The sequence below is a fragment of the Carassius auratus genome, chromosome 7 (assembly GCF_003368295.1).
Source record: "Carassius auratus strain Wakin chromosome 7, ASM336829v1, whole genome shotgun sequence".
In the NCBI taxonomy this organism is placed as follows: Eukaryota; Metazoa; Chordata; class Actinopteri; order Cypriniformes; family Cyprinidae; genus Carassius; species Carassius auratus.
The window spans coordinates 35,887,284-35,908,370 of NC_039249.1; the positions used below are offsets into that span (position 1 = coordinate 35,887,284).

Sequence of the window (21,087 nt, forward strand, 5' to 3'; positions counted from 1 at the left end):
TGTCTTGCTTGTGCTTCCCTTTTTCAGTTCTCATTTAATAGGGCGAGAACAGGATTTCAGATTGTGAAATGGATTTGTTCTTAAATTAAAGACAGATTACGTGACATGATGAAAGTGTGAGACCTCTTCAAATATGAAAAATTCCATTCTTTACTATAGAATTATATATATATATAGATATATATATATATATATTTATTTTTTTTTTTTTGCAATTTTGTAATTTTTATTAGGGGTGCTTTTGTGTAATTGTGTGTGTGTGTTGAAGATCCTATTGTAATGTAAACTTCTGAGCAGGGTCATTTTTATAATTTCAGTTATTGCAATTTTTCACACATTTTCTTATTTTGTTAAGTACATGTCATGTCAAAAATGCATTATGTAAATATATGTTCTTACCAATTCTCGCTATATTACTAACTATTAACAAAAACATTGGCCTCAGTAAACTCTTATTTGCTGCTTCTTAATAGTTTGTAAGGCTGTTCAGTTTAGGCAGGTTAGAATTGAGGCAGGTTAGAAATATATCTAAATTACGGCCTATGCTCTCAATGTCAAATGCAGAAATGTTAATCCATGCATTTATGACTTCAAGGTTAGACGATTGTAATGCTTTATTGGGTGGTAGTTCTGCTCGCTTGGTAAACAAACTACAGCTAGTCCAAAATGCAGCAGCAAGAGTTCTTACTAGAACCAGGAAATATGACCATATTAGCCCGGTCCTGTCCACACTGCACTGGCTCCCTATCAAACATCGTATAGATTTTAAAATATTGCTTATTACTTAAAAAGCCCTGAATGGTTTAGCACCTCAGTATTTGAATGAGCTCCTTTTACATTATACTCCTCTACGTCTGCTACGTTCTCAAAACTCAGGCAATTTGATAATACCTGGAAAATCAAAATCAACTGCGGGCGGCAGATCCTTTTCCTATTTGGCGCCTAAACTCGGGAATAACCTACCTAACATTGTTCGGGAGGCAGACACACTCTTGCAGTTTAAATCTGGTTAAAGACCCATCTCTTTAACCTGACATACACATAACATATTAATATGCTTTTAATATCCAAATCCGTTAAAGGATTTTTAGGCTGCAGTAATTAGGTAAACCGGAACCGGAAACACTTCACATAACACTCAATGTACTTTCTACATCATTAGAAGAATGGCATCTACGCTAATATTAGTCTGTTTCTCTCTTGTTCCGAGGTCACCGTGGCCACCAGATCCAGTCTGTATCCAGATCAGAGGGTCACTGCTGACACCCGGATCCAGTACGTATCCAGACCAGATGGTGGATCAGCACCTAGAAAGGACCTCTACTGCCCTGAAAGACAGCGGAGACCAGGACAACTAGAGCCCCAGATACAGATCCCTGTAAAGACCTTGTCTCATAAGACCACCAGGACAAGACCACAGGAAACAGATGATTCTTCTGCACAATCTGACTTTGCTGACGCCTGGAACTGAACTACTGGTTTCGTCTGGTCAGAGGAGAACTGGCCCCCCAACTGAGCCTGGTTTCTCCCAAGGTTTTTTTCTCCATTCTGTCACCGATGGAGTTTCGGTTCCTTGCCGCTGTCGCCTCTGGCTTGCTTAGTTGGGGTCACTTCATCTACAGCGATATCATTGACTTGATTGCAAATAAATGCACTGACACTATTTAAACTGAACAGAGATGACATCACTGAATTCAATGATGAACTGCCTTTAACTATCATTTTGCATTATTGAGACACTGTTTTCCAAATGAATGTTGTTCAGTGCTTTGACGCAATGTATTTTGTTTAAAGCACTATATAAATAAAGGTGATTGATTGATTGATATGGTTATGCAGAATAGGGTGTTAAAGGGATACTCCACCCCAAAGTGAAATCTTTGCCATTAATCACCTAGAATCATCCAGAAAAGTATTAAAAAGACGCCTTCAGAATAGTCCATCTGCCATCAGTGGTTCAACCGTAATGTTATGAAAGGATGAGAATACGTTTTGTACACAAAGAGTACACGACATCTGACGACGTCTTTCACACTTTTCTGGATTTTGACAGTGTAACTTGGCTGTCTATGGGACAGTCACAAGCCTCCCGTTTTTCATCTAAAGCATCTTAAATTGTGTTCCAAAGATGAACAAAGCTTTTACGGGTTTGGAATGACGAGCGGTAGGTGATTAATCACAAAATTTTTATTTTGCGGAGGAGTATTCCTTAAATATGTTTTTTAATAATATACAGCAAGTAAGCTAGTAATAGGCATGCTAATATGCAACTAGTTTATATTAAGAATTATCTCACTATATATATATATATATATATACAGTATTGTTCAAAATAATAGCAGTACAATGTGACTAACCAGAATAATCAAGGTTTTTAGTATATTTTTTATTGCTACGTGGCAAACAAGTTACCAGTAGGTTCAGTAGATTGTCAGAAAACAAACAAGACCCAGCATTCATGATATGCACGCTCTTAAGGCTGTGCAATTGGGCAATTAGTTGAAAGGGGTGTGTTCAAAAAAATAGCAGAACTTGAACTTTTGAACTATTTTTCACTTTACACAATCTGCCAAGTGTCTGCTTTAAAAAGAGACCACTTAAGTCTGTACCTCAAAGCATTCAACATTTACAATAGTTGGAAATTTCATGTTCAGGTATATGGTCAAATAGAACATCAATTAATTAGAAATAATATAACATTAATTTCATTGGGAATAAAATGCCACACAAGTAGCACTAGAGTCTTAATGTTTTGAAATCCTCCATTTATGCAAGGTGTTGCATACATACAGTATACTAGTGTTGAATATTATTGCTACAGTGATTGCTTATAAATAGATTAGTCTATTGTTGTATGACACTGCTTAAAGAGTTAATACAGTACTTTCTCAGTTGTCTTCTAATGGTTTCTTTTGAAAGGCATCTGTGAAACATGATTTTCAGAGTAAACTTTGTGGCATTTTTGACTAGTTACTTCAGTTTTACCTTAGAGTTTGAGATGGAAGAGGGGATTTGTCTCCTTTTTAGAACAACTATTCAAAAAATGGACAATAACTATGAGGCTTATGAAAGCGCCTGAGAGATTAATGTAATTCCTAGGACCCTTCAATAGCTTCTAAGTACACAAGCATCTCCTGTCTTCTTTAGTTGAAGATAGTGACAGTAAAAAGGGCCTGTTTCCTTTGATACACTTGTTTTTGTGATGGTACAATGATGTTGGAAAAATGCTGCTTGGAGCTCTATTTCTGACATTAATAAATCTGACATAAAAATGTGGGTACAATTTTGGATAATTTTGGATTTTGGATCAAATAAGACAGTACTTCAACATTAGGACAAAACAAACCATGAAAGCATGTCAATCTTTAATTTCTATTATTTGACATGGTGGGAAACTGTCAGTGCAAATGTTTCTATTTAGCTTTTCTCTTATTTAAAATAGCAATAGTCATTACTAGGGCTGCACGTTCTCAAGTTTTTCATTAACCATTAAACGAGGCCCTTAGCGGTTAATACTAGGTTAACCATAGTGTGCCATAGTAACCATAACCATAGTAATTTCCGGACATTGGCCGAAAAAAAAAGGAATGTCCGACAAAATTTAATCTCTCCGGTCAAATTGTCCTATTAAAACTGCCTAATAATGCCGCCCATTAACACAATCTGAATTTGAGAATAAGCCTAAAATGTATAAGGCAAAAGGTAACAAGCAGACTCCGCGGCCGCCTCGCTAAGGCTATGACTATGACTATGTTTGACACGTACAATATTTGAAAATCTATAATTATTTATTTATTTATTTAAATTACATTTATATCTGAATTTATGTCAACCTATAGACTTTCAAATATCAAAATGTCATGAATTAATATGTATTTTTGTACAAAATGACATATAAACATATTTTCCTATTATACTTTGCCTGGAAACGCTTCCAACAAGGCATCGGTTCTATTTCTAGCATGCACGCGTCGAGCCGCGCGTCTCACGCAGGCAGTCGGCAAGCTCTAACCTGTTAACATGGGAACCGAATTAAAAACAGACACGCCACGCAGCTGAGATGCTTTCGCCACGCATCCAGTGTGTCCTGACCGGCCTAATGATGCGCGGGTGTTGGCTGTTGAGATTACAACAACGAGGTTGTACTTGAAGTATATCTAAGCACTGTATTGCAATACTTGCATTTTGCCCCGTCACTCGTATTAGCCCGCTTCATATTAGAAAAATGACTTCTTCTTGTGGACATTACAAATGTCTGGGAGCGCTCTGGCGGTCTCTGGTGGTGCAAAAATGTATTACAACTAAATTCAATGCACGCCATTGACGTCACTTAACCGAGCAAAATATTTCACTCGGTTACACAATTTTTAACGGTTAATCGGTTAACCGGTTAACCATGGACACCCCTAGTCATTACAAATGATATTATTAACTAAACAGTTGAAATATTCACATGTACATTGTACTGTCTTGGTATGTTACTGTAATGTTGCTTTCATGACAGCAAACCTGAAGCTGCATAACCTTCACAATTTTGCATCAAACCAGTTGATCATGTTCTCCAGCATAATCTGAGATGATCTAAAGAGCATCTTGTGCTTTAATGAAAGCAGAAACATTTAACGGTCTGTACAAAAGAGTTCACAGATACGCATATTTGTTTAGTAGAACTAAATCTCAAACAAGTTTTGTCATAATGCCCCTTTCAATTTTTCGAAATACTAAATCTTTTAAATAAAGTTTAAATTAGATTTGAAATCCCAGATGTTGGCTTAGACCTTCGAACCCCACTGTACACTGAACAATCCAATTCCCTCCATATCTGAGGAATATAACCTGCGCATTCAGGTTCTCTTACAGCCTCTTAATGGCCCAAGCAGCCAGTCAATCTTTAATTATATTTCCATGTAATTTCCCATTCATTCATTCTTCTTTTCTGAATCCTTCACATTCTTTCTCTCTCTTATCTCCAGCTTTTGTATTTAAAGCACAAAGCTTGTCTCTGCTCTCCCTTTTTCTGTTTTGTTCCCCAGTGAGCATCTGCTTCTGCCTCATTCTTTCTGCTCTCGTTCTGTCGTTTCTTTCTTTCCAGTGGATAGGTTCATGAAAGTGAGAGAGGAGCACAGGCACCCAACTGTCATGCCTGACATCTATCAACTCAGTTTACAACAAAACATGTATATGTCCCAGTCTTCTTCCTCATTTGGAACTCCTCATGTATCCAAACTGCCTTTTGTAACTCATCTGAATAAGTTCATCTAAGCAATATTACATTAGCAATCATGCTGTTGTTCCAGAAATCATTCGGGCTGTGATTTGGTTGCATCCAAGTTAAGTCTAATGTCACACTTTACCATTTCCAGGTCAAAAAAGCTGATGCAAAAACAAACTCTCTGTGCGCAAAAAATCCTGATCCTAATCTCCATACCAATCAATTGACCAGACAATGATTCACCTTTTCTAAATGTTAAAATATTGTTGCCCGGGACACCATGAGCCTAGAAAACTGTAGTAAGTTAATAAGCTTCACAGGTTCAGTGCTGAGAATGAGTGTGTCATTGCTTTTATATACAGTATCAGATTAGTAAACAAGCACCTTGCATTTTAGATGCATTTTATTAATGTTTCCTCACAAGTGTCTGAGAGCAACACAGTGTTTCATTCGAAACCATGTTAATAAATTGTTTGAGTGAATAATTCAATGACTCATTCATAGCGGTGTCTAACAATGTTCTTAAGTTAAAGTGCATCTAAGGTCTTATGCACACATAAAATCATCCATTCCTTTAAAAGACACAAGTCATTTAATATGTAGTGTTTAATTCAGAATTTGAAAAAAAAATACATTTTAAAAAAGATTTCAGGACAACACATTCTAGAACATTTAACAAGGGTAAGAGAATGTTTCATGCATCAAACCAAGAGACATGGCGGAAAAGAAAAGCACTTGGTGATTCACTCATTATGAGAAACAGATTAACAATGAAATCAATCAAAGCATTAATGAAGGAATAATCAAAAGACTAATGAACAGAAAGATCAGAGAGATGCTTCACGCAAGGACCAGACACCACAGAACAGATCCAGTCAAGGGCAATACACACACACACACACACACACACACACACACTGATACAGGATGACATGGTGACTGCTTCCTCAGGGCACTTCATATGAACTGTTAGCTTTTCATATTAACCTTTTCTGTTAGTATATCTTCTGTACATTTTCATTTCATGCCTGCTTTGAAGACAGCACAAGTATACTTCTCAAACAAACAAAAAAAAAAGACTTTATTTCAAAGATATAATGTTGAAAATGTTTATATAATGTGATGAGCTAGTCATTGAAAAAATTTTAACATCGCTCTTTGCACGTCATTTTTTTTATGTTAATGACATTCCTATGTTTTTAGTGTTAAGTGATTTAAATGGTCATATACTGTATAAACTGTATCTGCATGTTAGAAACTTAGACATGCACTGAATCACAAAACTGATTAAGAAGCCAGCAGATAAAACACAAATAATCAGTCTCTTTTGCAGTATTAAATTGTATTAAACAACCTTTACATGCAATTTCATCAGGAATGTGTGAAATTGTGTAGATGGAGAAGTGTTTACATTCCCCAGTCCTCTCTCTCTCTCTCTCTCTCTCTCTCTCTCTCTCTCTCTCTCTCTTTCTCTGGGCAGGCTGCTTAATCCAATTACGATATCTGTTTTCAGCGTGACATTTGCGATTGCACTTCAATTTATTGTGCTTCAAGAGCAGCCTGGCAGAGAGAGAGAAAGCGGTGACCCTATAAAGCGATTACATGCACACTCTTCTGCTGTATGTCAGTCTGATGTGGGATTCACTGCGTTGATGACGGATGATCCTTGTGACAGCATGAGCTGGCATGATCGGTAATGATCATCAATTCAATCATATCAGTTACATGATCATAACTGAAGATCAATATAATTACCTTTGCAACCGCTTTACCAAAATCTTTTCAGTTCAACTCAAACCTCCAGTAAACTAAGGTTGTAAAAGAAGTTAATTTGGCAAAGATTTTTTTATGCAGAGATTTCAGCCTTGAATAGACTCCAGTGAGGGGGTGTTACACACATACAGCAACACCCACACACACACACACACACAAGCACCCGTCACTGTGTCCAGACAAGACAATGACTCTCTGGGCGGGTCGCCTAGCAACAAGATAACACTAAAAATACTCTGGGTGCACATTCTCTCACTCTGAATACTATACTAGTCTGAGAGCAGCTACTTCCGAGGGTTAAATATCTACGCTACTGCTAAATCAGTCTCATTCACTCTTTTTCTGTGCTCTCCGTCTCCATCAAACATTGCCAGAGTCGATGCCTGCCACCCTCCCACTGTCTTCCTGAATGTCTCACAGAATAATTACACAGAAGTCAGACACAGATAGACAGACAGTGAACACCGAAACAGTGACAACTGAAAATTCACTACAACAAACATCATAAAACAGCCAAAACTGATAAATAAAGGTTCAACGTTTGTTTTGGATCATGTGCACCCCCATGACATTCTAAACACCCATATATTTAGTCCAAAAATAACCAAAACAAACAAACAAATGAATCAATAAAAGTAGTCAATGTGACTTGTGTACTGAATTTCATGAACCCTGAAGATACATGATTAGCTTGTATTTATTATTAGACTATTTTGCAGTGTTTTTATGGCGTGTTTCAGTCCATTTATTTTTAATTAAATGAAGTGTACTTTTTGTATGGGTGGTCACTTTCGGCTTTTGTCGTATGATAAGGATCAGCATCAAGATTCTGCTAAACATTTTGTTTTTATGTTTCTCAGGTCATATGGGTTTAGAATCACATGAGAGTGAGTAAATACTGTCAGGATTCTAACTTTCAGGTGAACTTAGGGTGATACAGTTTGGTAATCAGTCAGTAAGAGCATTTGTCACCATGTCAAATGTCACATCATGTTAACAGGCTAGCATCTCCTATTGAACATTTGATGTCAAGGAGTGTGACCATCAAGGGACAAGGCAAATACAGATAGATACAGACAGCTAATTACATCAATTACATGGTTTGCTATTTCAAGAGAACATCAGCTGAGCTGTTTATTCTTGGTTGAGTGGTTTCTCTCTCACACACTCACACATTACATACATATTTAAATGAGAATTATTTTTAATGATATGCAGCACCATCACTGACATTATTTTCCAATTGCTCGTCTGTCCACTTTAGAATTATTTCAGTCCATTTTCTGAGTTTTTCCTTTTCGCTGTTTGACTTCTCAATAATGTCACCATTCATTCATGATATATGATTAGTTATGAACTCGACATGCTTTTCAGACCATCTGTCCGATTCATATTTAGTCCTGAAACATGCTTTTCTTCTAACACAAGCAATTTTAAGTTCAGCACGTTTGTTCAGTCTTCTCTTAACAATTAAATGTCCATGTTTGGTAATTCTGTCCATTTAAATATCTTTTAAAATATCATCATTACAGTTACAGAAGAGTAATACTGACACTTAATATATATATATATTTAAAAAAAAAAAAAAAAAAAAAAAAAACCTTCATTCATTGACAGAAGGCTCGGATTGGCTCAAACAGGAGTACAAAAGAAAAAAGAAAAAAGAAAAAAGACATGATTCATTGGTTACTCTTTTGGATTGATTTAAGACAGCACTGAGAGACAGATACAAGGCAAGGGAACAAGGAATGATGTTTAAGATACTACATTAACTCATTTATAGGGACAGTTCATACAAAAAAAAAAAAAAAGGAAAATCTGTGATAATTTCCTATAGTTCCCCCTCAAAACAAAAATCTACACTTTTTAATGTTCTTTGGGACAACATAAAAGCTGTGAATGATGACATACTTATTCATTTTGGGACTTATCAGACTTATTAAAAACATAAATATCTAATAAATACAAAGAAAAATTGCTACTTCACTGGCCATTATTTATATTCCTCTCCAAACAGAAACCATATGAGGCCTCGTTGCCTCAGAATCCAGCGATGTGGCAGTACGCTTCCAATGACGCCAACAGGATGTAGATCAGCCAGAGGGAGATGAAGAACAAGGACGTCAATATCTTGCAAGTCCGAGGACCGCCAAGCTCTCCTCCAGCCACTGAGAGGCGCCGGCGATACAACAGCACGCTGACACATACCACGGCCAAAACAGAGAAGAGGGTGACAGAGAAGGCCAGAGAACCTGGATCTACATAGAAACGTTTACCCTTGGTACGCCAGTATACAGCAGCTATGGTCCACGCCACACCGATGCCCAGGAAAACATTGACAGCGTTGCTGCCCGTCACATTACCAATAGAGGCGTCTGCATACTGGTCTTGGATGGCAGCAACCTTACTGGCAAAAGTGTCTGTGCAAAGGAGAGACAGAATTAAATAATGTTCAGACTAATAAAACTATGATTTGAACTGATGAATCTTGTTATTGTTTGAAAGAGAACAGAGAACGAGTTTTGACTGAACATAGAAGTGGGAAGTGTCAGAAAGGGGGGTCAACGAAAAAGGAAGGGTTAGGCAAAAGACAAGAGCAAAGGAGGAATTGAGAAAAAAGGAAGAGAAAGAAGAAGGAGGAAGAGAAAACAGACAGGGTTGAGTGCACTGAACAGAATCAAAGGAAAAAACAGACAGTATGTAAAGTTAACAATAACAGCACTTAGTTATAGAGATAAACTCAGTGACTAGAACCCTCATAGCAACAAGTAAAAAAAATACTCAACCAGACACCTACAGGTGCATCTCAATAAATTAGAATGTCGTGGGAAAGTTCATTTACTTCTGTAATTTAACTCAAATTGTGAAACTCGTGTATTAACTTAATTTAATGCACACAGACTGAAGTAGTTTAAGTCTCTGGTTCTTTTAATTGTGATGATTTTGACTCACATTATTAAACAGATACCCACTAATTCAATATCTCAACAAATTAGAATATGGTGACATGCCAATCAGCTAATCAACTCAAAACACCAGCGAAGGTTTCCTGAACCTTCAAAATGGTCTCTCAGTTTGGTTCACTAGACTACACAATCATGGGGAAGACTGCCAATCTGACAGTTGTCCAGAAGACAATCATTGACACCCTTCATAAGGAAGGTAAGCCACAAACATTCATTGCCAAAGAAGCTGGCTGTTCACAGAGTGCTGTATCCAAGCATGTGAACAGAAAATTGAGTGGAAGGAAAAATTGTGGAAGAAAAAGATGCACAACCAATCCAGAGAACCACAGCCTTATGAGGATTGTCAAGCAAAATCGATTCAAGAATTTGAGTGAACTTCTCAAGGAATGCACCGAGGCTGGAGTCAAGGCATCAATAGCCACCACACACAGACGTGTCAAGGAATTTGGCTACAGTTGTTGTATTCCTCATGTTAAGCCACTCCTGAACCACAGACAAAGTCATAGGAATCTTACCTGGGCTTAGGAGAAGAAGAACTAGACTGTTGCCCAGTGGTCCAAAGTCCTCTTTTCAGATGAGAGCAAGTTTTGTACAGTATTGTTCAAAATAATAGCAGTACAATGTGACTAACCAGAATAATCAAGGTTTTTCGTATATTTTTTTATTGCTACGTGGCAAACAAGTTACCAGTAGGTTCAGTAGATTCTCAGAAAACAAATGAGACCCAGCATTCATGATATGCACGCTCTTAAGGCTGTGCAATTGGGCAATTAGTTGAATTAGTTGAAAGGGGTGTGTTCAAAAAAATAGCAGTGTGGCATTCAATCACTGAAGTCATCAATTTTGTGAAGAAACAGGTGTGAATCAGGTGGCCCCTATTTAAGGATGAAGCCAACACTTGTTGAACATGCATTTGAAAGCTGAGGAAAATGGGTCGTTCAAGACATTGTTCAGAAGAACAGCGTACTTTGATTAAAAAGTTGATTAGAGAGGGGAAAACCTATAAAGAGGTGCAAAAAATGATAGGCTGTACAGCTAAAATGATCTCCAATGCCTTAAAATGGAGAGCAAAACCAGAGAGACGTGGAAGAAAACGGAAGACAACCATCAAAATGGATAGAAGAATAACCAGAATGGCAAAGGCTCAGCCAATGATCACCTCCAGGATGATCAAAGACAGTCTGGAGTTACCTGTAAGTACTGTGACAGTTAGAAGACGTCTGTGTGAAGCTAATCTATTTTCAAGAATCCCCCGCAAAGTCCCTCTGTTAAAAAAAAGGCATGTGCAGAAGAGGTTACAATTTGCCAAAGAACACATCAACTGGCCTAAAGAGAAATGGAGGAACATTTTGTGGACTGATGAGAGTAAAATTGTTCTTTTTGGGTCCAAGGGCCACAGGCAGTTTGTGAGACGACCCCCAAACTCTGAATTCAAGCCACAGTACACAGTGAAGACAGTGAAAAATGGAGGTGCAAGCATCATGATATGGGCATGTTTCTCCTACTATGGTGTTGGGCCTATTTATCGCATACCAGGGATCATGGATCAGTTTGCATATGTTAAAATACTTGAAGAGGTCATGTTGCCCTATGCTGAAGAGGACATGCCCTTGAAATGGTTGTTTCAACAAGACAATGACCCAAAACACACTAGTAAACGGGCAAAGTCTTGGTTCCAAACCAACAAAATTAATGTTATGGAGTGGCCAGCCCAATCTCCAGACCTTAATCCAATTGAGAACTTGTGGGGTGATATCAAAAATGCTGTTTCTGAAGCAAAACCAAGAAATGTGAATGAATTGTGGAATGTTGTTAAAGAATCATGGAGTGGAATAACAGCTGAGAGGTGCCACAAGTTGGTTGACTCCATGCCACACAGATGTCAAGCAGTTTTAAAAAACTGTGGTCATACAACTAAATATTAGTTTAGTGATTCACAGGATTGCTAAATCCCAGAAAAAAAAAATGTTTGTACAAAATAGTTTTGAGTTTGTACAGTCAAAGGTAGACACTGCTATTTTTTTGAACACACCCCTTTCAACTAATTGCCCAATTGCACAGCCTTAAGAGCGTGCATATCATGAATGCTGGGTCTTGTTTGTTTTCTGACAATCTACTGAACCTACTGGTAACTTGTTTGCCACGTAGCAATAAAAAATATACTAAAAACCTTGATTATTCTGGTTAGTCACATTGTACTGCTATTATTTTGAACAATACTGTATATCATTTGGAAACAAAGGTTCTAGAGTCTGGAGGAAGGGTGGAGAAGCTCATAGCCCAAGTTTCTTGAGATCAAGTGTTAAGTTTCCTCAGTCTGTGGTGATTTGATTTGCAATGTCATCTGCTGGTTTTGGTCCATTGTGTCATTATTGTAATGCTTTATTGGGTGGTTGTTCTGCATGCTTAGTAAACAAACTACAGCTAGTCCAAAATGCAGCAGCAAGAGTTCTTACTAGAACCAGGAAATATGACCATATTAGCCCAGTCCTGTCAACACTGCACTGGCTCCCTATCAAACATCGTATAGATTTTAAAATATTGCTTATTACCTATAAAGCCCTGAATTGTTTAACACCTCAGTATTTGAATGAGCTCCTGTTACATTATAATCCTCCATGTCCGCTGCGTTCTCAAAACTCAAAACTTCTTTTCCTATTTGGTGCCTAAACTCTGGAATAACCTACCTAACATTGTTCGGGAGGCAGACACACTCTTACAGTTTAAATCTAGATTAAAGACCCATCTCTTTAACCTGGCTTACACATAACATACTAATATGCTTCTAATACCCAAATCTGTTAAAGAATTTGAGGCTGCATTAATTAGGCAAGCCGGAACCGGGAACACTTCCCATAACACTCAATGTACTTGCTACATCATTAGAAGAATGGCATCTACGCTAATATTAGTCTGTTTCTCTCTTATTCCGAGGTCACCATTGCCACCAGAGCCAGTCTGTATCCAGATCAGAGGGTCACTGCTGACACCCGGATCCAGTATGTATCCAGACCAGATGGTGGATCAGCACCTAGAGAGGACCTCTACATCCCTGAAAGACAGCGGATATCAGGACAACTAGAGCCCCAGATACAGATCCCCTGTAAAGACCTTGTCTCAGACGACCAACAGGACAAGACCACAGGAAACAGATGATTCTTCTGCACAATCTGACTTTGCTGACGCCTGGAACTGAACTACTGGTTTTGTCTGGTCAGAGGTTGGTTTCTCCCAAGGTTTTTCTTGTCTATTCTGAGTTTTGGTTCCTTGCCGCTGTCGCCTCTGCTTGTTTAAATGGTGTCACTTCATCTACAGCGATATCGTTGACTTGATTGCAAATGAACAGCAACAGACACCATTTAAACTGAACAGAGATGACATCACTGAATTCAATGGTGAACTGCCTTTAACTGTCATTTTGAATTACTGACACCGTTTTCCTAATGAATGTTGTTCAGTTGCTTTGACGCAATGTATTTTGTTGAAAGCGCTATATAAATAAAGGTGACTGACTTGACTTGACTTTTTTGATTTTGAAAACAGATTTTTTACATTACAGCATAGAGAATTTATGGGGTATTGTCAAGAGGAAAATGAGAAACAAGAGACCAGAAAATACAGATGAGCTGAAGGCCACTGTCAAAGAAACTGGGCTTCTATAACACCTCAACAGAGCCAAAAAATTATCACCTCCATGCCACGCTGAATTGAAGCAATAATTAAAACAAAACAAGCCCCTACAAAGTATTAAGTACATGAACAGTAAATGAACATTTTTTTTTATTGGTCTTATGAAGTATTCTAATTTCTTGAGACAGTGAATTGGTGGGTTTTTGTTAAATGTGTGTCACACTGACGGTTAGATTTGTATGAGTTCTGTATGTTCTTCAGAAAATGTACAAATATTTTATAAATACATTTCATTTCTGAATTAATACATTTATTTGAAAGATTTCAGCTTCCTATATTTATATATACTGTATTTTTCGGACTATAAGTCACACCTGAGTATAAATCGCATCAGTCCAAAAATACGCCATGATAAGGAAAAAAACACATATAAGTCGCACTGGACTATAAGTCGCATTTAATTAGAACCAAGCACCAAGAGAAAACATTACCGTCTCCAGCCGCGAGAGGGCGCTCTATGATGCTCAGTAGTGATGGTCGGGGCGGGTCAAGAAATTTGACTTTATTTGCGGGGCAGGCAGGGGCGGGCCAAATAATTTCATAAAAGCGGGACCCGTGGGTTGGAAAAAAACCAGACCCAGGCATCACTAATGCTCAGTGGTAGACTACAGGATCAATGAGCAGCATAGAGCGCCCTCTAGCAGCTGTAGACGGTAATGTTTTCTCTCGGTTCATTACTCTTGGTTCATGTCAAATTAATTTTTATAAATAAGTCGCACCTGACTATAAGATGCAGGACCAGCCAAACTATGAGAAAAAGTGCGACTTATAGTCCTCAAAATAAGGTAAGCCTTTTTTTATGTCATTAGTGATAAAATAAACAATTGAGGAATGCCTCAGATGCTGTTTTTGCATTATTTGAAACTTGGTTGCAAGCACATTATTTGGACCCTGAACCAAAACAAATCAACACTGAACTTATTTCAACTGAATAATAACTGTTACTTTACAGCAGAATTGAATTTTGTTTGCATCACTGAAACTTTTTTCTTGTTTATCACCATAAAGTTGGTTTAAAACAATCTGTACTGTATAAAGTGCTATATAAATAAAACTGACTTGACATGACTTACCTGGGACAGAGGTTCCAAGGGCAACAAAGACCACGGCAGTGACTGAATCCTTCAGGCCAACAGTACACCCAAAGTGGGAAGCAAGATCGCCTGTGACTGCTGTCAGGACACCAATCAGAGAGATGGACACGATGAAGCATGCCCATCCATTCCAATACTCTGTGGGTGGGACGAAGGCAAAGAGAACCTTCCAGAAGACTGTGAGGAAGTGCATGATGTAATCAAAGCAGGATGGAAGACGCTCTTCACCACTCTCCTCCTCATCATCGTCACCTGAGACAAGCAATATATGTTAGAAGCACTCCTTCTGTGTCTTTACACAGACTGTTTAATGCTGCTCAGAGGTGACATGAATGCACTTCCACAGTAATTACTACTGTATGTTTGAATACAAGAGGTGGGTCTGAACAGGTCTGGCTTTTAGGCAGCATTCCACCTTTACACTGAATTTTGAGCAGGTACAAAGCAGTCTTAACTCAGCCGTGTAATGACACATCCTGACTCATAAAAGAAAATTGTTCAAGTAAATATGCTTGATATTTTCATACAGATTCAAACAGACACAGCACTCTATGGGTAAAAACTTTGGGTTTCAGTAAGATTTTTTTATGTTTTAAATGAAGTGTCTTATGATCACCATTGCTGAATTTATATACAGTATAAACAGTTATATTTTTAAATAGTTCTCTATTTGTAATTGAATTCAGAAGCCATGAATCCTTTAGAATCCTTCATTCTCATATGCTGAATCGGTACCCAAATAAAACATATTATTATTACCAATGTTGAAAATAGATGTGCTACTTAATATATTGATGGGTAAACTTGCTTTTTCTTTTTTGCAGGATTCTCTGCATTTAGCATATATTAACAGCATTTATGTGTGTTGTGTTATATAAGTGTAACTTTTGAAAATGTTAAATTGAAATTTTTTATTTAAATAAAATGTACTGACTCCTGATTTGGAACATTCTTGTATATTTTTTATCAAACCCATTTCTTATTTTTGCAGAAGCTGAAAATGCATTAATACATATTCAGAATTGTAGAAGCATCTTAATGAAGAATGATAATGCCAATGTACAAAATGTAAAGGGTGAACAAACAGGAAGTAGCATACCTGCACTCACAGTTACAGCACTCACAAACTGCTCTCTCCAGCTACTGCTGCCGACTACCAAAGCCAGGTTAGTCTTCTTAATGAGCTTATCCACCGTGTTCTACACACACACACACACAGATGCAGCCACATATTAAGAACTGTTCCATACTGGCTTTCACTCAGTCTTGCACAGTTTGATCTTTTGAATTTTCTTGGAATTATTTTTGTTCGTGAAAATATTTATATTCATATTTATATTCAAATTCATATTCAGCTGTAACATAATATCACATGCACAGTAATAATGCTATATTAGTATGACTGGTGATACTGCTTAAATATTATACATTAATCAGTATGTGTTGCTAAAAAATTATTTGTAAATCATCTTGTTGCATTATTGCATCACTTAAGGGTTAAAGAGGCAGTTTTACCTTAAATTCGTAAGACTCTTCAATCACCACCTCCAATCTGGTATGTTCTCCCAGACTAGGACATCCCATCTTAGCTACTTCCTCTTCCTCCGCCCCGATCTCTGGCTTATTCTCATTAGAATCTCCTAAACATAAAACATGACAAAGAAAAACTTATTAGGAACATGTTCCCTATATTTGTCCGGCTAGTACAATGCAGATATTAAACCTCCGCGCGAACAAAAATGAACAGGTATAACTGTGATTGATGGCTGGATAGACTAATACAATTTGCAATTTCTGAAACTGACAAGCAGGAAATTTCATAAATCTTATCTGTGCCATTGTGCTAATTGAATTGTAAAGAAAGGCGTTTAAAATGGAAGGGTCATTGTCAGAGAAGGCTATATAAATAATGTAGAGGATAGTGATAGTCACACTGCTAACACAAGGTGATACAGAGACAGCCAATTATTTTCTGAGGTAACAAACTTCAAAGCCTGTTTAAGCCTTTACTGTAAACATATTTCTTACAGTACACATTATTAACTAAGCCAGTGGATGTGAAATGATGCATGCTATGAGGGAAAGAAAGTAATAATTTTCACTCCATTAAAAATGTCTTAGAGCTGAAAAGAGAACTATGTAATCACTGCCCATCGTGAACGCTCAATTTCTTTCACTCCTGTTTTTTAATTTAGCTTTTTTACTTTCTTTTATCTTTAACCTTTTATCTTTTATCACTCATGCTCTCTTCATTAAATGACCTCCATGATCGTTTTATTTGCTGTTTCGACTGCACTGCTCATTTGCAAGGTTTAATTTTTAGTTATTATCTAAGAATGAGCTGCTAAAAGTGGCACAAAAAAGGCTGCGACATTAGCAAAGGTGTGAAATCTTGAGATTAATAAATAGTAAGCTGAAGATCCACACACACAAACAAATTTTACCAATACTAAAGGCCAATTTGAGTAGTAGTTTTTTGATTATGGGTATATATACACTATACATCATTCTTATTCTTTATTTTAAAAGGAGGAAATTTACATTAATTGACGTGAGAATCTTGTAAGTTTGCCAGATTTAGCCACACGTTAATTTTCTCTGATCCTATTAAAATTAAAATCCTGCATCCAGAATTCCAGTTCAGAAAGTGAATTGAATTGTGAAGGCATTTCAATTCAGCTCTGAATACTGCATAACATGCAGATGTTTAAAAACACGTGCACACATTTCACACAGTGTAAAACTAAAATGTATCCCTTCCATCTTCATTTCACCCTCTAACTCTAGAACTCTCTATTCAAATTCTATTTGATCTACTTGTTTTATTTCTATTCATTATTAAGAAAAAACGTGCTAAGTTTACTGTGTTAGACTTGTCACGGTACATACATATTATAATTTTTCCGGCTTTGATTGCTTTTATTGTCCTCATTTGTAAGTCGCTTTGAATAAAAGCATCTGCTAAATGATTAAATGTAGATGCAAATTTACCATGTTTCTGTCCAATCTCTAGTAGGACTGGCTCTCCTAACTCAATACTGAAGGTCTTGTTCTTTTCATACTCTTCGTCATCTATAATCTTCACCTCGATTATTTTCCTGTAGAGAGAGGAAAATAGAGACATGGTGACACAGTGCTATTTATTTAATCACTCTTACATGATTTCTATTTTAATTTTTCTAACACATGCACACACATGCTGTGAAACTATGACTCTAAACAGCAAGAATTTCAGCTGAATTAATTTGTGTGTACTCATCTGTGATTCACACCAGAATTTGCATAACACTGACGTAAAGTAAAAAAGGACACACCCAAAACACATCATCATTTCATGCATTATTAATGATGTTTTGTTTCACCAAATGTAAATGTCACTGAGGGTGGAAACTTTAAGTACAGGTTTCAGAATAATTGCTTTTTAATTAATAAACAAAGTGAGAACATCTTCTTCCCATAGAGGGATATTAAAGTATTGTTCTCCTCAGACAACCAACATAATATAATATAATAATAATATTGTGCTATAATAAGAACTGCACAATAGTTTAACAAGCACAGTGAAACTGTTCAGCCAATCCTGCACAGAAATTACTTACAAAAATACAGTACCATGATAATACCAGTAGTTTTTTTGTGGTACATGTGACATGCTGTGGTTAAAAATAGAGTAAAACTGTAATATTATGAAATATTTCTATAACTCAAAATAACTGTTTCTGTTTTAACATATTTTAAAATGTAATTGATTATTGCAATGGCAATGCTGAATATATATGATCAATTTTTTTTATATATATTTCTTTATTAAATGTTTGCAAATATTTGTGAACCATTTACCTGGTGCACACTATGTTAAAGTACATTTGCAACTTGAATGAGTTTTAAATATAAGGTCTTGAAAAATAAGAAAAAAAAAGTTATGAAAAACACTGCAATATTCATAGTGGAGAGAATATGGAAAGGTCTACCAGAAGTCCACTCAGGACCACAGTTGTATTTTGTAGGGGATATCAAATGTGGGACAGACTAAAAAGAAAATTAAAGAGTGGAAGAGCGATATATTATTTATTTAGATATTATATATTTATACTTTTTAGAGTCTCAACAGTACTCACAGACTGTTTATGTGTGTCCATGTATGGATACGCAAGAGGTTATAGTGTTATAGTGTTATATAGTGTTCCCAATTTCACCACCCACTGACTTCATTACACATTCATCCATCTTTGTTCAATTACAACTGACAGATACATTAAATTAAAGCAGGCTTAATCAATAGCTCTCATCTTCTTCTCTGTGAAGAAAAAAAAAATTAAGACAGAGACAAAGAGAATGAATACATTTTTTAAGGAGGATGAAAAATTCTTCTGTTGACCGTGTGATTTTCTGCTCTAAAAAGGGATGTACATTCCATACATTCAAGTATATAAGTGCAACTGCACAAACTCAGAAGCAAAGTTCTGAATTTGAAAGTATTACAGATCATATGTCTCTTATATTTAATCTTCATTCCCAATGGAGCAATTTCAACACTTTTCCTATGCTCATGTTTTGCTCAATCCATTAATTCAAACTATATCTTAGTTTATTCATGAGTTGAGATTCAAACTTCTCCTACGAGGACTGAGGAAATACAGTTGAGTTCTTTTTTACCTTTCTTTGCCTTTCTCTGTCCTCTAGCTTTCAAACTCCTGCTCTCCTCCTAAATAAACACACTCTTGAATTCCCGCTCTCTATCTCTCTCCCAACTAGTAAATTTTTTTATGCCCTCATCCCATTCCCACTGGGCTCTTATTAGATTTTTCTGTGTGTATTCTTGAGCTGAATCCAGCAGCTCAATTAAGATCTTGTCAGCTATGTGTTTTATTGCATTTGCCTGCTGCTTCTCCCTCACACACACATTACTCTTTAATATTGTAAAAGACTAAGAAAGGAGGAGGTAGAAATAAAGGACAAAAAGTAAGTGAGAGAAAAATAAGCAAATTAACTAAGATTGAACCGTGTCTGCTGATAGCGTTGTTTATTTAGCCATGCTGCCTGTTTTGTTTTAACAACTAATTCACTAAATGATTTATGCAAATTGGGTAACACCGCAAGCATGACCAAAACATCTGTGCTGAAAATAATTTGCTTGCCACAATTTGCCAACTTTCAGGTCATTTCTGAGTTCAGCAGATTAGCATGAACTGGTGTACTTTACAGCATCACTCCAACACAGCCACTTAAAGAGGCTCTTTAACATGCAGAAAGTGCACACCTAGTTTTACATTTCTGCATTTTTAGACAAAGCAGCGTACACTGCATGCAAGGTGTACCCTTTATTCAGTTCATGCAATCTCTATGAACTCAAACCCATGATCTATGCATTGTTCAAACTACAGGAATATGGAGATTGTGAAATATCCCTTTGAAATAAACGTATATTTATCACCTATTTTTGCACACATTAATAGCACCAGCGCTAACTGTGGCTGGTAGTGTTGGCAGTAAAAATGTTCAATACAAGTATTAGAATACAGTTTACAAGAGAATACCATTTTCTTTTTTTCAATTCATTTAATTCAGTGTGTTACTTGCCATTCCTTTGTAATTATTTGCAAATATTTGCAATTTCTGATTAAAAATTGTAGCAAAATTTGTTTGTTTTTCAGTGTAGACAAATTGAATTTGTCTCATATATGTGAACTTTGCAACATTCACACTGTTATTGAATTTAAATGAGATTACTTTGACTTTTATGTTGTAATTAATCAAATTGTATTATATGAGTCTGGTGAGATCTTGTGTACAAGCTAATATCACAACATTATCAATGACATTTTGTATTGCATTCCTGTATAGCTCACACAGCAGAGCACGGTTCTATCAACAACATGGTCAAAGGTTAGATTCACAGAGAATGGAAGGATTGATAGAAATGTAGCCTTCATCTTAGACCCTGAAAATGATGTATGCTGCTTTGGGCAAAATTTTTTATGTTGGACCATGCAGCATATCATACAGACAAGTTAGCATTAATATTTGTAACAAAACATCTCTCACTCTCTTTCTTTTAAATTCATACACATCATCATCAATTACTGTTCTTTTATTGGTTCTTTAATAGACAGGTGTAATAGGAACTCTGTCAGAACTTCATCGCAATTATCAATCAAAAGCAGCTTTTCCACCGTCAGGTCAAACATTTCTAAGAATGCTAAAGAATGGTTCCAGTTATGTTTTCTGTATGGAATGGAATGGTTAGGCAACGAGAACGGTTCGGCCTGATTGTGGAAAAGTGGCTAATGACTGATGACTTACAGCAGACTATAAAATTGGATCTAAAATTGAATAGTGCAACGCAAGATTT

At 36.6% G+C, this 21,087-nt stretch overlaps 1 protein-coding gene across 2 annotated transcripts in view; it reads right to left on the reverse strand.

The window, feature by feature from the left end:
* Nucleotides 1-6,639: 6,639 nt before the first annotated feature.
* The window catches only part of slc8a4b (solute carrier family 8 member 4b), a 64,065-nt gene continuing 49,617 nt past the window's right edge, over nt 6,640-21,087 (reverse strand). For both annotated transcript variants that reach the window (XM_026268712.1, XM_026268711.1), the window contains 5 exons: nt 17,727-17,833; nt 16,251-16,375; nt 15,835-15,934; nt 14,715-14,987; nt 6,640-9,405 (listed from right to left, as the gene is read on the reverse strand). In XM_026268712.1, the coding sequence (XP_026124497.1) occupies nt 9,026-9,405; nt 14,715-14,987; nt 15,835-15,934; nt 16,251-16,375; nt 17,727-17,833 (985 nt within the window). In that variant the 3' untranslated portion in view covers nt 6,640-9,025. The remainder of the gene's footprint in view (nt 9,406-14,714; nt 14,988-15,834; nt 15,935-16,250; nt 16,376-17,726; nt 17,834-21,087) is intronic.